General features: G+C 41.2%; 1 protein-coding gene across 2 annotated transcripts; it reads left to right on the top strand.

Annotated features, from left to right (window-relative positions):
• Positions 1-1,163: 1,163 nt before the first annotated feature.
• On the top strand, positions 1,164-14,187 carry tbc1d31 (TBC1 domain family, member 31). Of its 2 annotated transcripts, XM_034610496.1 has the most exons (23): positions 1,164-1,565; positions 2,281-2,421; positions 3,328-3,443; positions 3,716-3,894; positions 5,423-5,574; positions 5,711-5,870; positions 6,074-6,274; positions 6,390-6,554; positions 6,776-6,855; positions 7,040-7,186; positions 7,591-7,724; positions 7,894-8,027; positions 8,159-8,338; positions 8,474-8,706; positions 8,842-8,914; positions 9,072-9,151; positions 9,253-9,388; positions 9,960-10,052; positions 10,354-10,482; positions 10,645-10,839; positions 13,040-13,109; positions 13,204-13,407; positions 13,759-14,187. In XM_034610496.1, exons 1-23 carry the CDS (start codon positions 1,495-1,497, stop codon positions 13,911-13,913), a joined length of 3,228 nt encoding a protein of 1,075 aa, XP_034466387.1. In that variant the 5' UTR covers positions 1,164-1,494; the 3' UTR covers positions 13,914-14,187. The 2 variants fall into 2 exon arrangements, with proteins under 2 accessions (XP_034466387.1, XP_034466388.1); XM_034610497.1 differs by lacking the exons at positions 9,960-10,052; positions 10,354-10,482 and having other exon boundaries at positions 1,183-1,565; positions 13,019-13,109.
• The last annotated feature ends 4,136 nt before the right edge of the window (positions 14,188-18,323 follow it).

Raw genomic sequence — 18,323 nt, 5'->3', positions numbered from 1 at the left:
CTGATGAAGCTTTAAAAAATCAGCAGAGAAAACGAGGGAAATGTTGAAAAGAAAATGCTAAAATTCAGTTTCTGTCTTTACCAACTGAGTTTATATAACGTGTCAATGAAGCATGAAAGTAGAGAATGACTACATCTTCAATCAGGTTTTACAACAGTAATATAACTTACTTTGACTGAAAGTGGTGGATTAATCAGAGGCAAACAGACGTTTACTGATATGAATAGCTACATTCCATTTCTCTTACTTGATGATGAGACTGTGTATATGATTCGTTTTTATAACACAGGCTAAATCACATTTCTTTATCATATGTGTTAGGTCAAAAGTAACTGTTCTTAGCCAGCGTTTCTGCATTGTTGTCTCCACCCTGACACCTTGTGGTAGACATTTCATTTCATTTTGCACCATGCAGGTACATGACTGTGACTGCTTTGTGTTTTGGAAAGTTCTTTTTTCTGAGGTTTGATTGGTCAATGGCCTCGAGGCTTCTCGATGGAAGTGAGGCTCATTTTATGTTTTGGTGTCATTTCCAAATCAAATCAAAGTTTGATTGCTAGTATTGTTTGTACTGATGCAAATTTGCATTCGTTCAATAAAGTAATGCATGTATTAACATTAGGTATAAACATAGTCTGAATAAAGGAATCATCAAATTTAAACGTGGCCTTGTATTTGATGAGAGGTGTGTAGGTGTCCACTGTCTTGATATCTGACCTGGTGATGCTCTGCACATCACAACATCTATACTGTTCATGTAGAAGAGGAGTCACCACGCAGCTGGAGTTCAATGAGCAGCAAACAATACACAGCACACTCCTTTATCTTTTTAACATCACAATGATAGAATGTGTTGTGTGCTATTCGACAAGCAGCTTCAGATCACATATACTCAGACAACTTTCACTTGATAAGGCATCTGAAAGCTAAATTATGATTAAAAAAATTATAGCTTGATCTACTCGTATATTTTAGGGAAAGCTGCAATTTCCTATTAAATCATAGCCATCAACACATTTTAAGCATGTTTAGATCTAATGATAAAATCATAAGAATAAGAATAAGACCTAAAGGTTTAAAATGAAAGACTCCGTGAGCTTTTTGAACTACGTTTCCCATAATGCCCAACTCTGTTTACCTCTTACGTCAACTTTAAGCGACACAATAACCGTCATCAACATAAAAACTGCAACTGCAGTTTGAAGAAAATTGTCAGCACAATGTCCCCTAAAGTTTTGGGTTACTGTAGAACTCTGAATAATATTATATGATGTAACCGAGCTTTTATCGATAACCTCTGCGTCTTCTCTGGTCGTTATTTATCGCCAATACTGCTCTTTCAAATTTAGCGCTATTTGCCCCGCCTGAACAGAGATTCGCCGGCTAGCCTGTTAGCCCACCGTGTTTCTGTTGGCTGTCGCGGAAACACAAAGTAAAGTGCCAATTGTTCTGCTTTCCAAAAGTTTGCACTTGGTTTCTATAAAGCGTTGTAAAATGGAGGTGACGGACATAGGAAACAAAGAAGAGGGGAACGTGTGGCATCGGAAACCAACAGCAGGAAAGAGGTGGGTTTGAAACGTCTGAACGACACAAGATGGGTCTCTTGTTGTATCTGACGCTGAGGGGGGGGCAGCTCTGTCTGGACTGTGTTGTGAAAGCATATGATCACTGTGTGGGGAGTTTGTTCACTCACACTTGTTGCACTGCTTGTGCATTCATGGTGACAATTATAATACAGATATACAAAGCTAAAACTCAATATAGATAGACTACTACGCGATAATGTCATATAGTCAAGTCGGATTTATTTAGACAGCAACAGGACTTCAGCCACGCAGTCCAATCTAAATTGTGGAGTTTAGATAGAATCCTGATTAAATCAGATCTCATCTGTTGTATGGTCTAATATCAAATTACCCTTTGCTGTGTCTCACAATTGCATGGATAAGTAATCAGGTAGTTATTGTTGTGCTGTAACCATTCTGTAACTGTCCAGTTGTACGGCTATTGGTTAATCAATAGCAAGAGAAAATTAAATTGTAACAATTTTTGAGAATTGGAGGAATTGACTTGGCCATATTTAATTACAAAATGCTGATGAGTTGCACTCAACGTAAGTTTGATCATGAGACCAGCTGCTTAAGCGTTTCTGCCACTTTTTTCAGGGTAAATTATAACCACAGAGAGCCACCACAATTAAGTGAAAAGCACTGAGTTTAATTTTCAGTGATGTCTGAATTTCCTTTTCTGTTATTAACATGTGCTGTTTGTCTTCCTCAGTGTTTTAGTGACAGTTGCTCGCACAACTCAGCGGGGCAAGACTGTGCGTTTCCTCCATGTGACCTTTGACATCAAAGGAGATTCCTTTCTGGCTGGAGATCACCACGGAAACATCTATGTCTTTGACATCAGCAGAAACAGGTGATTGACAATCATGCTAATGACGCAAAAAACACCCTTTCATTTCATCTATATGAACATGACAATGATTCATATCACCAGACATTCCCTTAATGTCTCATGGCCACAGGGATCCCGCAAGGCTCAGTGCTGAGGCCCCTTCTCTTTGCAATGTATATAATCTCTTCAGTCAAATTAATCTACTTGCTCTCTCCAGCACCATTTCAACATTAAAAAACCTATTCATCTCTCACCCTTACTAAGGTTGTGAGAAATCTTGGTGCGATATTTGATGACCAGCTTTCCTTTTCTGAACATTTTTTATTTTTCTCCCAGTAATGCAACATTGCACTATACAACATAAGAAAAATCCAGCCTTACCTCACTCATAATGCAACCTCATGGTCCAGAATGCAGTGGAGTGGCTGGTCTTCAATCAGCCAAAAAGAGCTGCACATCACTAAGCTGCTCATTGACCTCCACTGGCTACCCAAATTAAAGTCACTGCCTTTCTTCAAAGAACGTTGTTTGCTATTGCCATCCTTGCACACAAGTCAATCACAGTCCAGACTGTTCTGGTTGGTGGTTCCCCAATGGTGGAAACAAACTACTGTACTTATTGCAATCAGAACAGGGACATTTTTGTTTATCGTCAAGAACCCCTTAAGGACTCATCTCCTCTGACAGCACCTCCTCTTCTAACACATCTGACATCCTAAACTAGTTCTTACTGTGTTTTAGTGTTGTCCTTCAGTAGTAAATAACTGTGGATACACGGATCAGCCAAATGAGTACATGTCAGTGTAAATGGTTTTTCTTTCAACTTAGAGGACACAATCAGTGGTCAGCCATTACCCTGAAACCCAGCATGCTTTCCCATTTATCCACTCCTTTGTTTTGTTTTTTTATTGCTTCTTCTTGGGGTAGATTTCGTCTGGTGCAGAAGACCGGACAGGCCTGCACTGCTCTGGCTTTCAGCCTCCGCAGGACCACAGAGCTACTTGTGGCGCTGGCTGACTACACTATCAAGTGCTTTGACAAGGGTATGATGGACACATACACACAACACATTGTTTCGTTATTTTGATTTTGATATAAGGGATATTTTCTGCTTTTAGTTTTTCAAGTCACAACTTTTATCGTTCATTTTAAATCAAAGTTGCTATTCTTTGTTCTCTGCTGCTCTCTTTTTTCCCCCCTTCCAATTATATTGGAAATCAGCATTCATGATGCATTCACTTCATCCATTCCACACCACCACAATTAACTGTAAATAAACTTGTTCAATACAATTTACCTCTGTATGTTTGCACAGACACAAAGCAGCTGGTCAGTTGGATGCGAGGTCACGAGGGAGCAGTTTCATCAATCTCTGTCCACAGCTCAGGCCGATATGCCATCACCACGTCCTCAGACACGGCACAGCTCTGGGACCTGGACACCTTCCAGAGGAAGAGGAAGCTGAACATCAGACAGTCTTTTTGCATACAGAAGGTAAATGTGTAGACATACTAAGTGAAAACAATAATTACAAATAGTCAGAGGCAGTGTTTAACATTAGCCATGGGGGGGGTTCTGACCACTTTGAACTGTAGGAGTGCACACAACTGAATCACAGTCTTTTAAAAGTGAGATATCAATATGCTCAGCAATAGTGTTGCCTGATACAAAAGGCTTGTAAAATATATACAATAAATAAACAGTGTCCTACCTAGTGTAGAAGTAAACAAGATTTGGCGATATACAACTACAATTATAATGAATTGAATTGAACTATCATCTCAAGCGATAGCTTTGCTGTTATGTCAACCTCAATGTGAAGAACCCCAAGTGATGGAACGAGTTCCAAATTCTCCTCATTGTAGATAAACTTCTCTCAGAAGTGGCAGAACCAACAGGCAGTCAGTGCCTTTTGAAGATGCTCACGTTTAACAAGATCCATCTCTGCTCCAACAAGGAGAGGGGGAACTTTCAGTTACTTTACCTGAATCCTTTATCGTGTTGGCATCCGATCTTGATGGTGGATCATGATCGTGGTGGCAGCTGACCATAGACTATGATTGCAGCAGGACTGCCTGATATATAGTATTTCTCCTCAGATACTCGACCATTACTGACAATAATCCATCAATTCATTCACCTTCAGTTATGCTTCAAAATGTTTACCCTTATCAATGCTGCTAAAACCTTTATCTTTGATGATGTTCTCCTTTACACTTGACATCTATTGCACTTCTGTCCGTCCTGGGAGAGGGATCCCTCACATGTGGCTCTCTCTGAGGTTTCTACTTCTTTTTACCCTGTTAAAAGGGTTTTTAGTAGTTTTTCCTTACTCTTGTTGAGGGTTAAGGGCAGAGGGTGTCACACCCTGTTAAAGCCCTATGAGACAAACTGTGATTTGTGAATATGGGCTATACAAATAAAATTTGATTGATTGATTGATTTACGAATTTTCATGTAAGGCATTCAACTCCATTTTTGCCCAAGCCCATGCATGGGCTGCTAAACTCCAGAAGTCTCACTCTGTGACATTTGTGTGCCACTCAGTTTCTCTGTGGCCCAAAAGTGTCGAAAAAGGTGGGTGGATACAAACATCCCCACACATTGCTGCACACACCTGCCTGTCTCTGAGATATGAAGTGAACTTTTTTCAAGTAAATTTCAAGTAAAGCTTGAGTCACGTTCAATAATTGTTGAACCTTTACTTGAAATTCTACATTTTAGAAATGTTCATCATTGCTCATTTTATAACAGAAAGATAGCTAGCTAAATCACTGAATGCACAAAAACAAGTAAACTCACATCTAATGTTGCCCATCACAGCATACTATCACATGGTGCAATGCTCCTTTTGCCTTTCCTCAAACTCTGCGTATGAAAATAGTAGTTTGATCAATTGATGAAGGTTGTCATTCATCTGAGGAAGTCTGTCAAAGTAAATTAACCTTGTAAATTAATGGTTTAAATGAATTGTCCTTTTCATTGTTGTTATGGTAATGGGATGCTGTTCTTTGTGTTGTAGGTGTTTTTTCTGCCTGACAGTAACACCATACTCAGCTGTTTCAGTGATGACTCCATCTTTGCTTGGGAGAGTGACACACTGTTGTGCAAATACCAGCTCCCTGTTCCTGACTGTGGCCCCCAAATCTCCTACAAGGCTTTTGCTGTCACACGGTGGGTCTCTCACCTCACAACCAGTGAGCTCTTTGCTGTATTTTTCTGACTACATAACACTACACTTCATAAGCAAACTAAAAGTTAGCGTAAATAGGGATCAGAAGGGATCACCAAACAATGACTTTTTTGACAGTGATGGAAAGAGACTTGTAGCAGGTGGGCGCTCCAACCTGCTGCACCTGTGGTGTCTGGACAGCAAACAGCTGGTCAGGGTGATACAGATGCCCACGCAGGTCCGAACAGTCAGACAGCTGGAATTTCTACCAGACAGCTTTGACAGAGGAGCCAGCCAGGTACACAGAAAACATGACCAGTAAACTTCACTTCCTCTCTCATCTCCTCTGTTCTTCTGCTATGGGGTCTCAAACATTTGTATCAGTTTCAGAAATATTTGACATTATTCTCCTGTAAGAGATTCTGTTTGTGTGTCTGTGGGTGAGCCTGTAGTCTGTTTATATGTGTCATGCGTTCGTGGCTTTTTTTCCCGTCTGTGTAGACAATAGGTGTATTGAGCCAGGATGGTGTAATGCGTTTCATCAACATTCAAACCTGCAAGCTGCTTTTCCACATGGGTTCCCATGACAATGCCATTACCACAGTGGCAGTCAGCCCCAATGGAAGACATGTTGCGGCCATCATGGATAATGGCAGCATCAATATCTACAATGTCCAGAGTCTCACACAGGAATTAAACAAGGTGAGAGGCAGTTGTGACAACAGTGCAATGATCTACAAGAGTTTTCTGATATGTTGCTGATAATTAAGTGTTCATTTTTTCATGTTGTGTGCGTTTTTCTCTGGCCCTCACCCAGCCTCCTCCCTCCAGGGTGGCAGTAGTTTCAGATGGTGATGCTCACCAGGAATTGTCAAAGGTCACAGTCAGGTCAGAGGTTGTTCAAAGACCAGTCATGAGCTCAGGTAGGACACGGGTGAAGATACTTAGACCTCCTGCTGTGCCTACAACTGATGATAAAGAGGTAGGAGATCATACAGATATGTACTTACGTGTCCCAACACATTGGTTTTCTTTTGTAAGTGTTGTTTATTTTGAAGTGTGTTTTTTTCACTGCATATTTTGTCATTTTCTCAATTTTCTTTATGGAAGGCAATGTTTTGTTTCAACATTAAGATCTTCACTTAACAAACAAAGCACCCCCCTCTCTGACCAGGTGTAGTGACTGTATCATTCTTTGAACAGAATGAACTACCAGCTGGTCTGAATAAGAGGAGACTGGTGGCTCTGCTTAAGGCCTTTGGAGAATATCCTGCTAAATATAGGTAAATGTAGGATTAAATTGTGTCTGTTGACCAAAAAATGCATACCAGTCAAGTTTTAAGAGTTTTTCGTATACTTTATGTATTTTAAAGATTTCTATGGTGTGTGTGTGTGTGTGTGTGTGTGTGTGTGTGTGTGTGTGTGTGTGTGTGTGTGTGTGTGTGTGTGTGTGTGTGTGTGTTGCAGGATGTTTGTGTGGCGGTCTTTGCTGTGTCTCCCAGAGAACCATGCAGCATACAGCAGTCTGACTGATAAAGGCCTGCATTCAGCCTACCTCACCCTGCACGATAAATACCCCATCAAAAGTCACAAGTTACAGAGAGGACTTCAGAGGTACTCTTTCTCTCCTTCACACACACAGACACATGTTTGTACCTCTATCTTAGTGAGGACACTCATTGACATAATATATTCCCCAGCCCCTTACCCTAACCTTAACTATCACAACTTAATGCCTAACCCTAAAACCAAAGTACAGACTGGTCAAAATGCCCTCATCCAAAAATGTACTAGGATCTATGCTTCAAATGGTCCTCACAAAGTACAGGAACACACAGTAATGAGGGAGAGAGGAACAGTAAAGATTAAACGTGTTTTAACCATCACTCCCAAATGCCTGAATGCCTAACTCTAACCTAAACCTGCTATATATAGAGAGTTGAACCTTTAATTGTAGAAGTTTTTCACTATTTAGATTTTCCAATAATTTTTAGACCTAATTTGCCTCTACTTCGCAGGGTTTTGTCTGCCTTAGCTCACTGGGCAGCCATCTTTGGAGAGGTGGAGTACCTTCCCCTGGTGGCATTCCCCTTTGTGAAGCTCTTCCAGAACAACCCAATGCTCTGCTTCGAGGTGGTGGCAACTCTCATTGGTACTTGTCATTTTAGATTCTGTTGCTTTAAACAGAATTTTTTGAAATTCTGAACTACAGTTTTCATTGTTGTTTATGAGGTCACCGAATGTCATGTGGCAATGTTAAGTTATTGTCAGTTTATTAAACATGCTAGTTGGAGTTTTGTTTACTCAGCGATGTTTTGCAGTGAACTGGTGCCAGCACTGGTTCGAGTACTTCCCTAACCCTCCTCTGAACATCCTGAACATGGCGGAGAACGTACTGGCTCATCATGACAAGGAGCTGCTACAACACCTGGTGGACTGTGGCATTACTTCCCAGGTATCTTAAACACACAGCTACATGCAGGTGGAATAGAAAGGTGGACGAGAGGTCAGATAGACATCTATGTGACTACATCTCTGACTGGTTAATTTTAAACACATTATTTTGCATCTTTGTGTCTCCCCCAGCTTTATGTGTGGCCCCTGATGGAGACCCTGTTCTCAGAGGTTTTGACTCGAGAGGAGTGGCTCAGACTCTTTGACAACGTTTTCTCCAACCATCCGTCATTCCTGATCATGGCCTGTGTGGCCTACATCACCTGCTGCCGTGAGCCACTGCTTCTCTGCTCCCAGAAACAGGATTTTTCGGTAACAACTCTCCCATCTCTCTTTTCTACTTCTTTCTTCTGAAAATAAGGGTTTCCCAACGTCACTCAACAAAATATTTGGTTTCTCCTCCTCCATTAAAATTTCCCTCATCTCTCCTGTTTACCTCTTTATCAGTATTTTTTTCACCATCGAAACAATCTGGATGTGGGAGCCATGATAAGGGAGGCCTACCGGCTGCTGAGTAGCACACCTGCAGACATCCATCCCAGGACTCTGCTGTCTGATTTCGCACCACTGACCAAAGGCCAGTACCCCGTGTTCAACCACTACCCAGAATTCATAGTGGAATATCAGAGCCAGGAGAGGGAGAAGATACGATTGCAGGAGATGGAGTATCTCGGTGAAAGGTGAGATAAATGAGAATGAGGTGATAATTTATGATTTTTATTTATTTAACTTAAGCTCATGTTGGATAATAACATTTAAAGTGAATGCTGTGCAAAGATGCATCACATGTTAGTGTATATGTGTTGTTTAAACAGGCAGGAGGTGTCAGCGCTTCGGGCAGATTTCGTTCGTCGTCAAGCTGAAGAGGAGGCATATTACACTCAACAGGTTGATTGGTTGTGCAGCTTTTCAAAATTCACTAAAAGTAGATTTTACTGTAGTGTAGGTTGTTGGCTTGCTCATACAGTGTATCTGTATATGAAACACAGGCTTTGCACGGAAAGTAAGTAAACTGAATCAAGGTACGTGATTGGTTTGAACACAGGAGCTGCTACAAAAGGCGGAGGAACAGCGCAGAAACAACCTGGCACAAGAAGAGGAAAAACTAACACAGCAGAAGGCAAAGTAAAAGCACAAGACACAGACAATTCTATAGTTTAGTTATGAGAAACAAAACGATGTTGATGTTTTGAAATTGGTTGTTGAAACTTCTCTGTCCTCTGTAGGTTGGCAGCCATGAAGAGAGAGCTGAAGGTGAAGGAGTTACAGCTGCTGGACACATCTAGAAGACGCTTCCTCAAACACCAGCAGGACCTGAGAGCCTCACAGATACAACGACTAGACCAGGAGATCAGAAGAAAGGTAAACACAGTGTTCTGTGGTCAAAAAAACAACATGTAGTTTATATATTTATATGCCTCTGCGCCAACAACAGCCAGTAGCCGGAGGCATTGTGTTTTTGGGTTGTCCCTCTGCCCATATGTCCTCTGATTGTCGTGAACCCAATATCTCAAGAACACCTTGAGGGAATTTCTTTTGGGAATTTGGTGGTCGTGGGTCCAGGTCACCGTAACCATACCAAAACTGTAGGGTTTAAAATTGACAGCATTTCATTATATGAGCTCCCAAACTCACCAGCGAATCATAACTGTAATAAATGTTGTCAGTTTATTCTTTATCCTCAACATAGTTTTTGTAGTTTGGAAGTTTCTGCTAAAAACTACTCACTGGATGGATCATGTTATTTACTGCTGGCACAAGTTGAACACTGTTACCCTGCCTGTGTCTATGATCACCCTCTGTGACTTGATGCTACCTCATTTTAACTTTAATTTGGTCTATAAATAAGTGATCACATTAAAAATAAATGTCAGCTAATAATCAGCTGTTTCCTACTAAGGATACAAACACTAACATCCATGTTCTGCCACAGATGGATCTCCGAGAGCAAGAATCAGCTGCAGCAGTCCAGGATCTGGAGATAAGGCAGATGGAGCTAGAGGCTCAGAGGAAAAGACTTGAACAGGTGATGAATGCCTCGTTTTTAAACTCTTCTCTATTTTGTGGCTTGTATTTACTTTTGTTCCTCAATAATATCTTTTATCAACCAAGAAACCTATTTGCAATTGTAATACCATAAAATGTAATAAGTTATAGCTGCTTTCCTCCTAGATATAGAACAAATTAAATAGTGTAACAGTAGTAACCGGTCAGCCAGTAAGGCTTAGGATGTTAAGTTGCGGCTGTTAACTTGATGTAATAGGCACTTTGAGATTATTGCAGTGACTTTTAGTTGAAAATATTTTTCCATGACCATTTGCCCTCAGCACCTGCTGAAGGAGCAGGGGCGCATGGGACGGGAAGTGGAAGAGGAGGTGGAGATAAGAATGAGGAAGGCAGACAGAGAGGAGGAGAGCCTTGCAGAGCTGCTGCATTGCCCTGAGACAAACATGCAGGTGAATGACAATTTCCAGTATGGACCCTGTTTTTTAATATATATATATATATATATATATATATATATATATATAATATATATCTCAATACCACATCTGGTTTTACAAGAAAGCCTCACAATCATATTGTAGTATCCATGATCTCCTCCTCTATGCTTGCAGATCCTGGAGGAATCCCTGGCGGAGGCATGCCAGCTGGGCCTGGAGTCAGACTGGCAGAGAGACATAGCGGACCGGCTGCAGCAGGTCAACGCTGAGAAGGAGAGGAAGAGGGAGAGGCTGGCAGAGCTTCACAGGCAAACCCTGGCAGAGGAGGAGAGACTGGCTGACACCATGAGAGATGTGGCAGGAAGGAAGGTGAGAACAACAAGAGTATGTTTAGCCGTTTACAGACATGAGACTGGAAAAGATTGGATGATGTTGGCCAGCAGCTTACAGTCCCATCACATATTGTCACTACCACCCTGATACCAGACCTGGTACCCTGGTCCAACACCCTGTGCATCATTTAGTCTGTAGTATTGACAGTACCCTGGGAGGATGCTGTTGATGAAGCGAATGAGAAGAAAAGGCTGCTGTATGCAGACATGGCATTTGAGGCAAAACAACATGGCTGAAGGGGAATAGTTTGCCTTGTGGAGATTGGCTGCAGGGGTTTCATTGAAACATCCACCATCAGGTTGCTCAAAGATCTGGGGATCCATGGACAAGTCCTGCACCAGACCATAAAAGAAACATCACACACTGCAGAACACTGTAGCCAATGGCTCTGGATCAGGAGGACAGATCCCAACCAGGCCCCAAAAGGCTAGGGACATGCACCCAGGTCTGATCAACCTGTGGTGGGCCTGCCTTAGAAGAGGGTGTCTTGTGATTAAAGGCGGAAAACAACTGATGACACTAAGGCACACAGCTGAAGACATGTCCCTAATATCTGCTGGTGGTCACTAACATCAGATAACATCTACTGGCGGTAGGCATTAATAAGTGCGGCAGAACGTACAAGGGATATTCTCCATATTGTCCAATGTTCTAAAATGGGACAGTGTTTAGTTAAAAAAAGGCATAGAGGTAATGGTGTCTGATCTACTGAGTGTGATTTTGGTTTGTGGTATTTTATTTCCGCTTCTGACACTACAAAATATAACGGTTTGAGTCTGGTGCAGCGCTGTCTTTCGATTTTCGTTAAATCACCCCTGGCTTCTTAAATGTTTTTTTCAGTTTCTGTGATTTCTGTGTGTGCACACAGCACTGTAGTCTCATACCCTTTTATGGGCATTGGTGGGGCATTTACCTATGCTAATTAGAAAAAAATGGCATTCGCTTTTAACTTTGGAACTCGTGGCATTCATCAATATAAGAACACGTGCGAACAATTCTGCAATTTTAGAACTTTAGAATAGTTTTCGTAGGAAACTACTTGAGAACAAATTTTTAAAAATACTTAAAAAGTCTTTATGTGGCTCACATATCTCGAGAACAGTTCATCTTATCAGCTTCACACTTGGCATGTTATGATCAATATTAATAAACTTAAACAATAATAAATAGAGGACATACACTCTGTAGCAGCAGCAGCTGGGACTCATCCACGTAAGTGACATTGTCGACCGCGACAACAAGTGTGTTCATGACACGCATACATGTTCTGCGTACTGAGATGAGCTTGACAGAACTTTGAATAAACAGGTGAACAGCTCTTTGTGCTGTAGCTGTGGTGCAGCTTCAGGTTTCTGTGGACTAAGTCCAGCAGCAGGTCTTTACTGGCCACAGCTCAATTACTGCAGGTGACTTACATCTCATATTATGAAGACCTTGGAAAGGCTTTTTCTCGATCACCTTCGGCTTGACCCACTGCAGTTTGCCTACCAGGAGAAAGTGGTTGTGGAAGACGCCATCCTCTTTCTGCTACACAGGGCTGACTCTCACCTGGACAAGGGGAGACTCAGGGACAGACAGGGAGGAGAGTACAGGAGTCTGGTGGCCACATCTGCAGCCAGTTTGTAAATACCTCGGACTGCAGCTGGATGATAGACTGGACTCGTCAGTGAACACAGACACCCTCCACAGAAACGGAACAAGGAGGAGGCTGGGGTCCTTTGTTTTACCAGTCAGTTGTTGCAAGCCCCTTCTTTTATGCTGTGGTGTAAGAATAGAAGCATGAAGAATAGAAATACTATGAGGCTGGACAGACTGGTGGGGATAGCTGGCTCTGTGGTGGGAACGGCGCTGGAATCCCTCATATCAGTGGCAGAAAGAAGACCAGAAACAAACTGCTGGACATTACTCACCACCCCCTGCACAGCACACTGACTGGGCAGAGGAGCACAGTGGCAGAAACTCACTCACTCACTCACAGTTACAGACAGAAAGCTGCAACCAGCATCACCACAGGCCAATCAAACAGCACTTTCTAAGCATACAGGTTTAGAACAGGCACTGCCCTAGTTAATTATGAATTATCACTGAAGACAAACTGTGGGATAATAGAACCACAGCACTGGCCTAAGTTCATTGTCTACTGTTATTCATTTAGACAGTATTTGTTCTTTTGCAGTGGGATGAAGTGATGAGTGCAAGAGCCCAGTTACAGGAGCAGCGACAGGCCTGGTCTTCAGCAGACGCAGGTATTAACACACATACAGTATGCACACACACGTGTTGATTGTGGCTGGTGAGTTGAAATTTGGACGTAGTATGACAGTGTTTGCTTTGTATCAGATGACCAGAGACATACGAGGACGAGGTCACCAGGTTTTATCAGAGGACTTCCACTTAGACCCAGCACCACCGCTGCTTTTCATATTGAAATCAACGGAGCTGGTCAGGCCCTCAAACTCAACTCTGCCACCACTGCAAGACAGGCAGGAACTGACATGGTGTGTCTGAACAGCAACTCACCTTCAGAGAGCACTTCTACCAACTGTAAGTCACTATATATATGTTCTTGTTTTTAAAGGCTACAGTAATGTATTTTATAATTGTGATTTTTGTCATATTATTGTGTTTTCCTGGTGCAATCGCAGTAAGATAATGGTCAGTTTCAGAGACCACAAAATCAATGTAGCAAGATATATTAATCAGTCACCATAGATTAAAACAGCAAAAGAGATCTCCTTTTACTTTTTTGAGAAAGTGAAATTAAATTAAATTAAAAAAAATATATGCTTTTTCATTCAGAATGTGAATAAAATGACTGTTATTATTTTGACATATTTTTTGTATCAGTTAATCATATTCCAGTTTGTCCTTATCTCTCTCTCTCTACTCTGTAAGTCTCCTTAGACAGAGGCCGGGCCCAGTTGGACAGCAGTGAGAGAGAACTGCTAAAGGAAATCAGAGACCTGAGACAGAAGCTAGCGGCCAGAGTCAGAGAGGGCAGCTCTGCCGCTTCACAGTCTGTCCACACACTGTCCTCTGTCTCCCAGTGACTACAAAATGCTCTGCTTCTTTATTGTGCCTGAAAAACATATTCTCATTTCAAGCGAGCTGGCAATACAGAAACAGTGAATCAAGCTCTGACTTTATTATCACACCGCCTTCTATTTAATGTTATATTACATACATTCAGGGTTTTCATTTAAACATTGATTTACATGGATATTGACACACAGTTTTGTCTATTACATTTTAGTTTATATGTGCTGGTGCTCCATTTTGGATTTTAATAAAATGTTTTCATATCATTTGTCTTATTTAAAATCTGTTTTTATCTCTGTCTCATTGTAAATTTTAAGGTAATACATTAATTGCTTCTTTTGTTTTGTCCTTAATTGTTAGTAAGCAACAGTAGAGTGTAGCCCCGAGGATTTGTAATGCAGCTCTTGATAACCCGACAGTTCTGCCTTTGCTCTTAACCGTCCCTAGTGAAAACACCTACATTGTCATACTAATTCATGGCTGAGTCTCAGCAGTGGCCTCATCCAAATCCATTTGAGCTGTTTCTTGACCAGTAATGCGAGTGCTGCAGCTTTGCGCTCATTGAAGGAGGCAGGGTCTAATGTTACCTGCCCACTGCGAAGTCCCCTCTCATTAATGATTAATTAAATACGATGTTGACATATAAAGTAATGCATTGTGAAAATGTAGTGGAGAAGGGATTGCAGATATTTGCTGATATATGTAGTGGAATTATAGTACTAAAAATACCCGAAAAAAATATAATTAGTTAGAGTACAGACCCATGAAAAATGTACTTAAGTACAGTAACATAGTAAATGTCTGTTATATCCCATCACTGGTGTGGGTGCTTTTTCCAGACCAATCAATTCAGATGAACTAATGCCATGACTATACACTAACCCACACGCTAGGTGGCGGTATAAACCTTTAAAGCTCCGACAACAAACAAGAAGTTGAGCACAGGAAGTGGTGGGAGGTCCAGAGGAGTTAATGGGTCTGTTCTTCACTTTAATTTGTTGGATGCCTTCACCAATAGCCATTTACAAAGTGTATTGTGACTTGTAATATCCATCAAAGTCTGTGTACCTGTATTCTACCTTGCTAGCTTCAATAATAGCAACCGGCTAACAAAGTGTAAGACGGCTCTGTTCCTCAGTAAGTTCTAAGTTAAGTTCTCTTAAACTAAACCATCGGTAAAGTTCCTAACGTTACTGATTGGCCAGCATTGTCAGGTAGTGTTAGCTTAAGTCTGGTTTCACGAATGAGAGCAATGCGTTTCAGAGACCTACTCACGTCACCCACAACGTTAATGGTGGACATACCTTTCAGTGTAAAAGGGTGCTAGAGAAGAGGATCATGGTCGCCCCTGGTAACACTACGTCCCCCAGGGTCCTGATAAAAAATGTCCCCCTATCGTCACCATCAGTCAGAAATATAGTTTATAGAACCATAGGCCTGGCCTAGTTCTAGTGTTTTGTCCATATAAATATCTGCAGTCTGATTTTCTTTGGGGAAATCAAAGTTAATTGCCTTATCCTTCTAACCCCAAAACATGACATTTAACCTAGTTTTAAAAGATTGTTCACAGCCACTGCTGCTTTTTAGGACTGTAAGTGGTATTTGAGACAGCTTTCTTTAAACTATCAATCATCAAGGTTATTTTATCTGAAGCCTTAGCTGCTGTGGAAGCGTTGCATTTCAAATAAGAGCAACCTTCAGTCCCTTGGTGCTTTCCATTTTCCTGGAAGTCATTCTTTACAGGCAAAGTCTCTCACAGCTGATGGCTCATCACCTTCTTTGTGGTGTTGTGCTGACCAAATTCCTGTACAAGTTCTTCAGGTGTAGCATCGAATATGGCCCGCGGGCACCAGAAGTTCCAGTCCCAGCAGAAGAATGCCAAAAAGCAGTCAGAGATCAAGAAGAGCAAAGGGCATGACCAGAAGACAGCAGCGATGGCTGCTTTAGTATACATGTGTCGGGTATGTGCATAGGTGAAGAACATAAAATAATTATTCTCCAATGACCTTAGGATAGCACTCAGGCAAAGGGCCTCATGCCTTCCTGCTCTGAAACATGAAATTGTTCTTAAAGTTTTGACTTTTCAATGAAAGTATGTATTAAAGAGTTTATATTATGTGTAAGCATGATGTAGGTAACACCCGTACCAGATCATTTCATGTTATGTATTGCTTTGGCCCTGTAGCAGATAGCTACACTGCCTAGAACAACTGATTTAAAAAAAATGTCATTACAATATATTGTTGATCAGTAGGCTGGAGTTAATGGTTAGTGTTGTATTTTGCAAATAGAACAGAGGGCTCCTGCAGCTCTTCACAGTAATATTGTAATAAGATGGATAGATAAACCATAGCTGATCCTTGTCTGTGCTTTCTTTAGGGATCTTTAAACAAATCTTCAAACCTGTATACCCCTTGTACACTCTTGAGAAAAGCCCCTTTCTGAAAGCTGGTTGTAGCTACTCTGGCAGAGTATTAAGACGCTGGCCTTTTTTAACATCATGGATGTATACTTCGACCTGTTGACTGATCTTGTTGTGAAAGACCATATATCCACCGTTATGGTGCTGTTGGTGTTGATGTACCTGAGCCAAGGTATTTAATGACAATTTATCTGAAAATATACCCAAGACATGGAGTGGGTGCCTTGTATCTTGGAAATTATTAGCTTTTTTTGAATGTGTGTTTTATGTGCTGTCTGTATTTGTGTTTTTGAATTTTTCTTTATTTTGTCTTCTCCACATTTTCTTAGACAAAAATGCCTGACCCGAAGACCTTTAAGCACCACTTTGAGAGCAAACATCCAAAGTCCCCAATGCCCCCAAACCTGGACGATGTGGAGGTGTAACAGATTCCCCTTCATTTCAGTAAGACAATTGGGGTTGACTCAGGCCAGACTTCTATGTTTGACAGTATTTCAGTTGAAATTATTTCCAACCAGCTTCAATTATTCCTTATGCTGCTTAATTCCGTCACTGATGCATGGGTGTTTAATGCAGGGATGGTATGTAGCTGCATATCAATTGTTGTGCATATGATACCTTAGGCGTTACACCATTAAACTGTGTGCCTTTGGGCATTCAATAAATGTGGTTATCAGAAAAAATAGAATATTAAAAATGTAAATTTAGTAATTCATATAAATAATAACTTTAATTGATTAAAGTTACCTCGGGGCACCACCCTTCAAAGGAAGGGAAAAGATAGCCAATATATCAATTAGGTCTCATGAAAGTACTAACTACAAATTTGGAACTCTGATTAACAATTTGGACCTACTGGTCATTTACCACTGACATTGTATCACTGTGCATAAGCCTTGACAGACAACCAGCCCTGTTTTTACTTTTGTAATATTCATACCTTTAACCATGCAATGTAATGTATAGCCTTTTAATAAAGGTTATATATTGACTGTCACTATCTTCTATGTGTGTGTTTTTAAACATATTTTTGAAAAGCACTAATATGATAGCTAGCTTTGCCAGCCCTCCAGATAACAAAGGAACAATCTAGTGCCAGATATGTGCAAATAGGACCTAGGGCTAGATGCTACTAAGGCCTCCGACAGCCTTGCCAGGGAGCAGGCTCTAACAACCTTTTGAAAAGCTGAGTATAGAACTTCAGGTCGTTCCACTTTCTGTTCAGGAAACTCCTCGAAAAGTAACCCTGGTCTACCAGGTGTTAACAATACCTGTTCTAAATAATGATTTTGTAAGCTTGTTTTATCATTATGTAGTCCCTCTTCCAATTAATCTGCTTATCATTACCTTTATCATCCACATGAGCAGAGCAGTCACCCAACAAAACTGCTTTAATGTGACCATTCCTTAGCATAGTGTAAGTTTCTGTGACACGATATTCTCTGGTCATTTGCCTTGACAGCAAGCCTCTGTGATGCTGCTGAATCTGAGCAAATGACTTGACTGTATTGAGAACCATTCATCCCTAGGCCACCCTGGTGTGTGTGTGTGTGTGTGTGTGTGTGTGTGTGTGTGTGTGTGTGTGTGTGTGTGTGTGTGTGTGTGTGTGTGTGTGTGTGTGTGTGTGTGTGTGTGTGTGTGTGTGTGTGTGTGTGTGGGGTCTTGTACAGCTATCTTTGTGAGGACCAGTTTGAGCCTACAACCAACGGAGTCAGGACATTTTGGGAAAGTAATCACCTTTTGCCCGGTCCTCACTTTGTGACCCCACTTTAATGGACAGTTTGGGGGTCAAGACTTGGTTTTAGGGTTAGGTTAGGGTTAGGCATTTAGTTTAGATGGTTAGGGTAAGGGGCTAGGAATGCATTATGCCAATGAGTGTCCTCACTGAGACAGCTGTACAAACGTGTGTGTATGTGTGTGTGTACAGATGAATGAAAGGCATAATGTACAGTACAATTGGATGAAAGTGCTATGAAATTAATGTAGGTGTTTTATCCTT

The sequence above is a fragment of the Hippoglossus hippoglossus genome, chromosome 16 (genome assembly GCF_009819705.1).
Source record: "Hippoglossus hippoglossus isolate fHipHip1 chromosome 16, fHipHip1.pri, whole genome shotgun sequence".
NCBI lineage: Eukaryota > Metazoa > Chordata > Actinopteri > Pleuronectiformes > Pleuronectidae > Hippoglossus > Hippoglossus hippoglossus.
The sequence above is the reverse complement of the archived record's forward strand: the minus strand, read 5'-3'. Positions and strand labels throughout refer to the sequence as shown.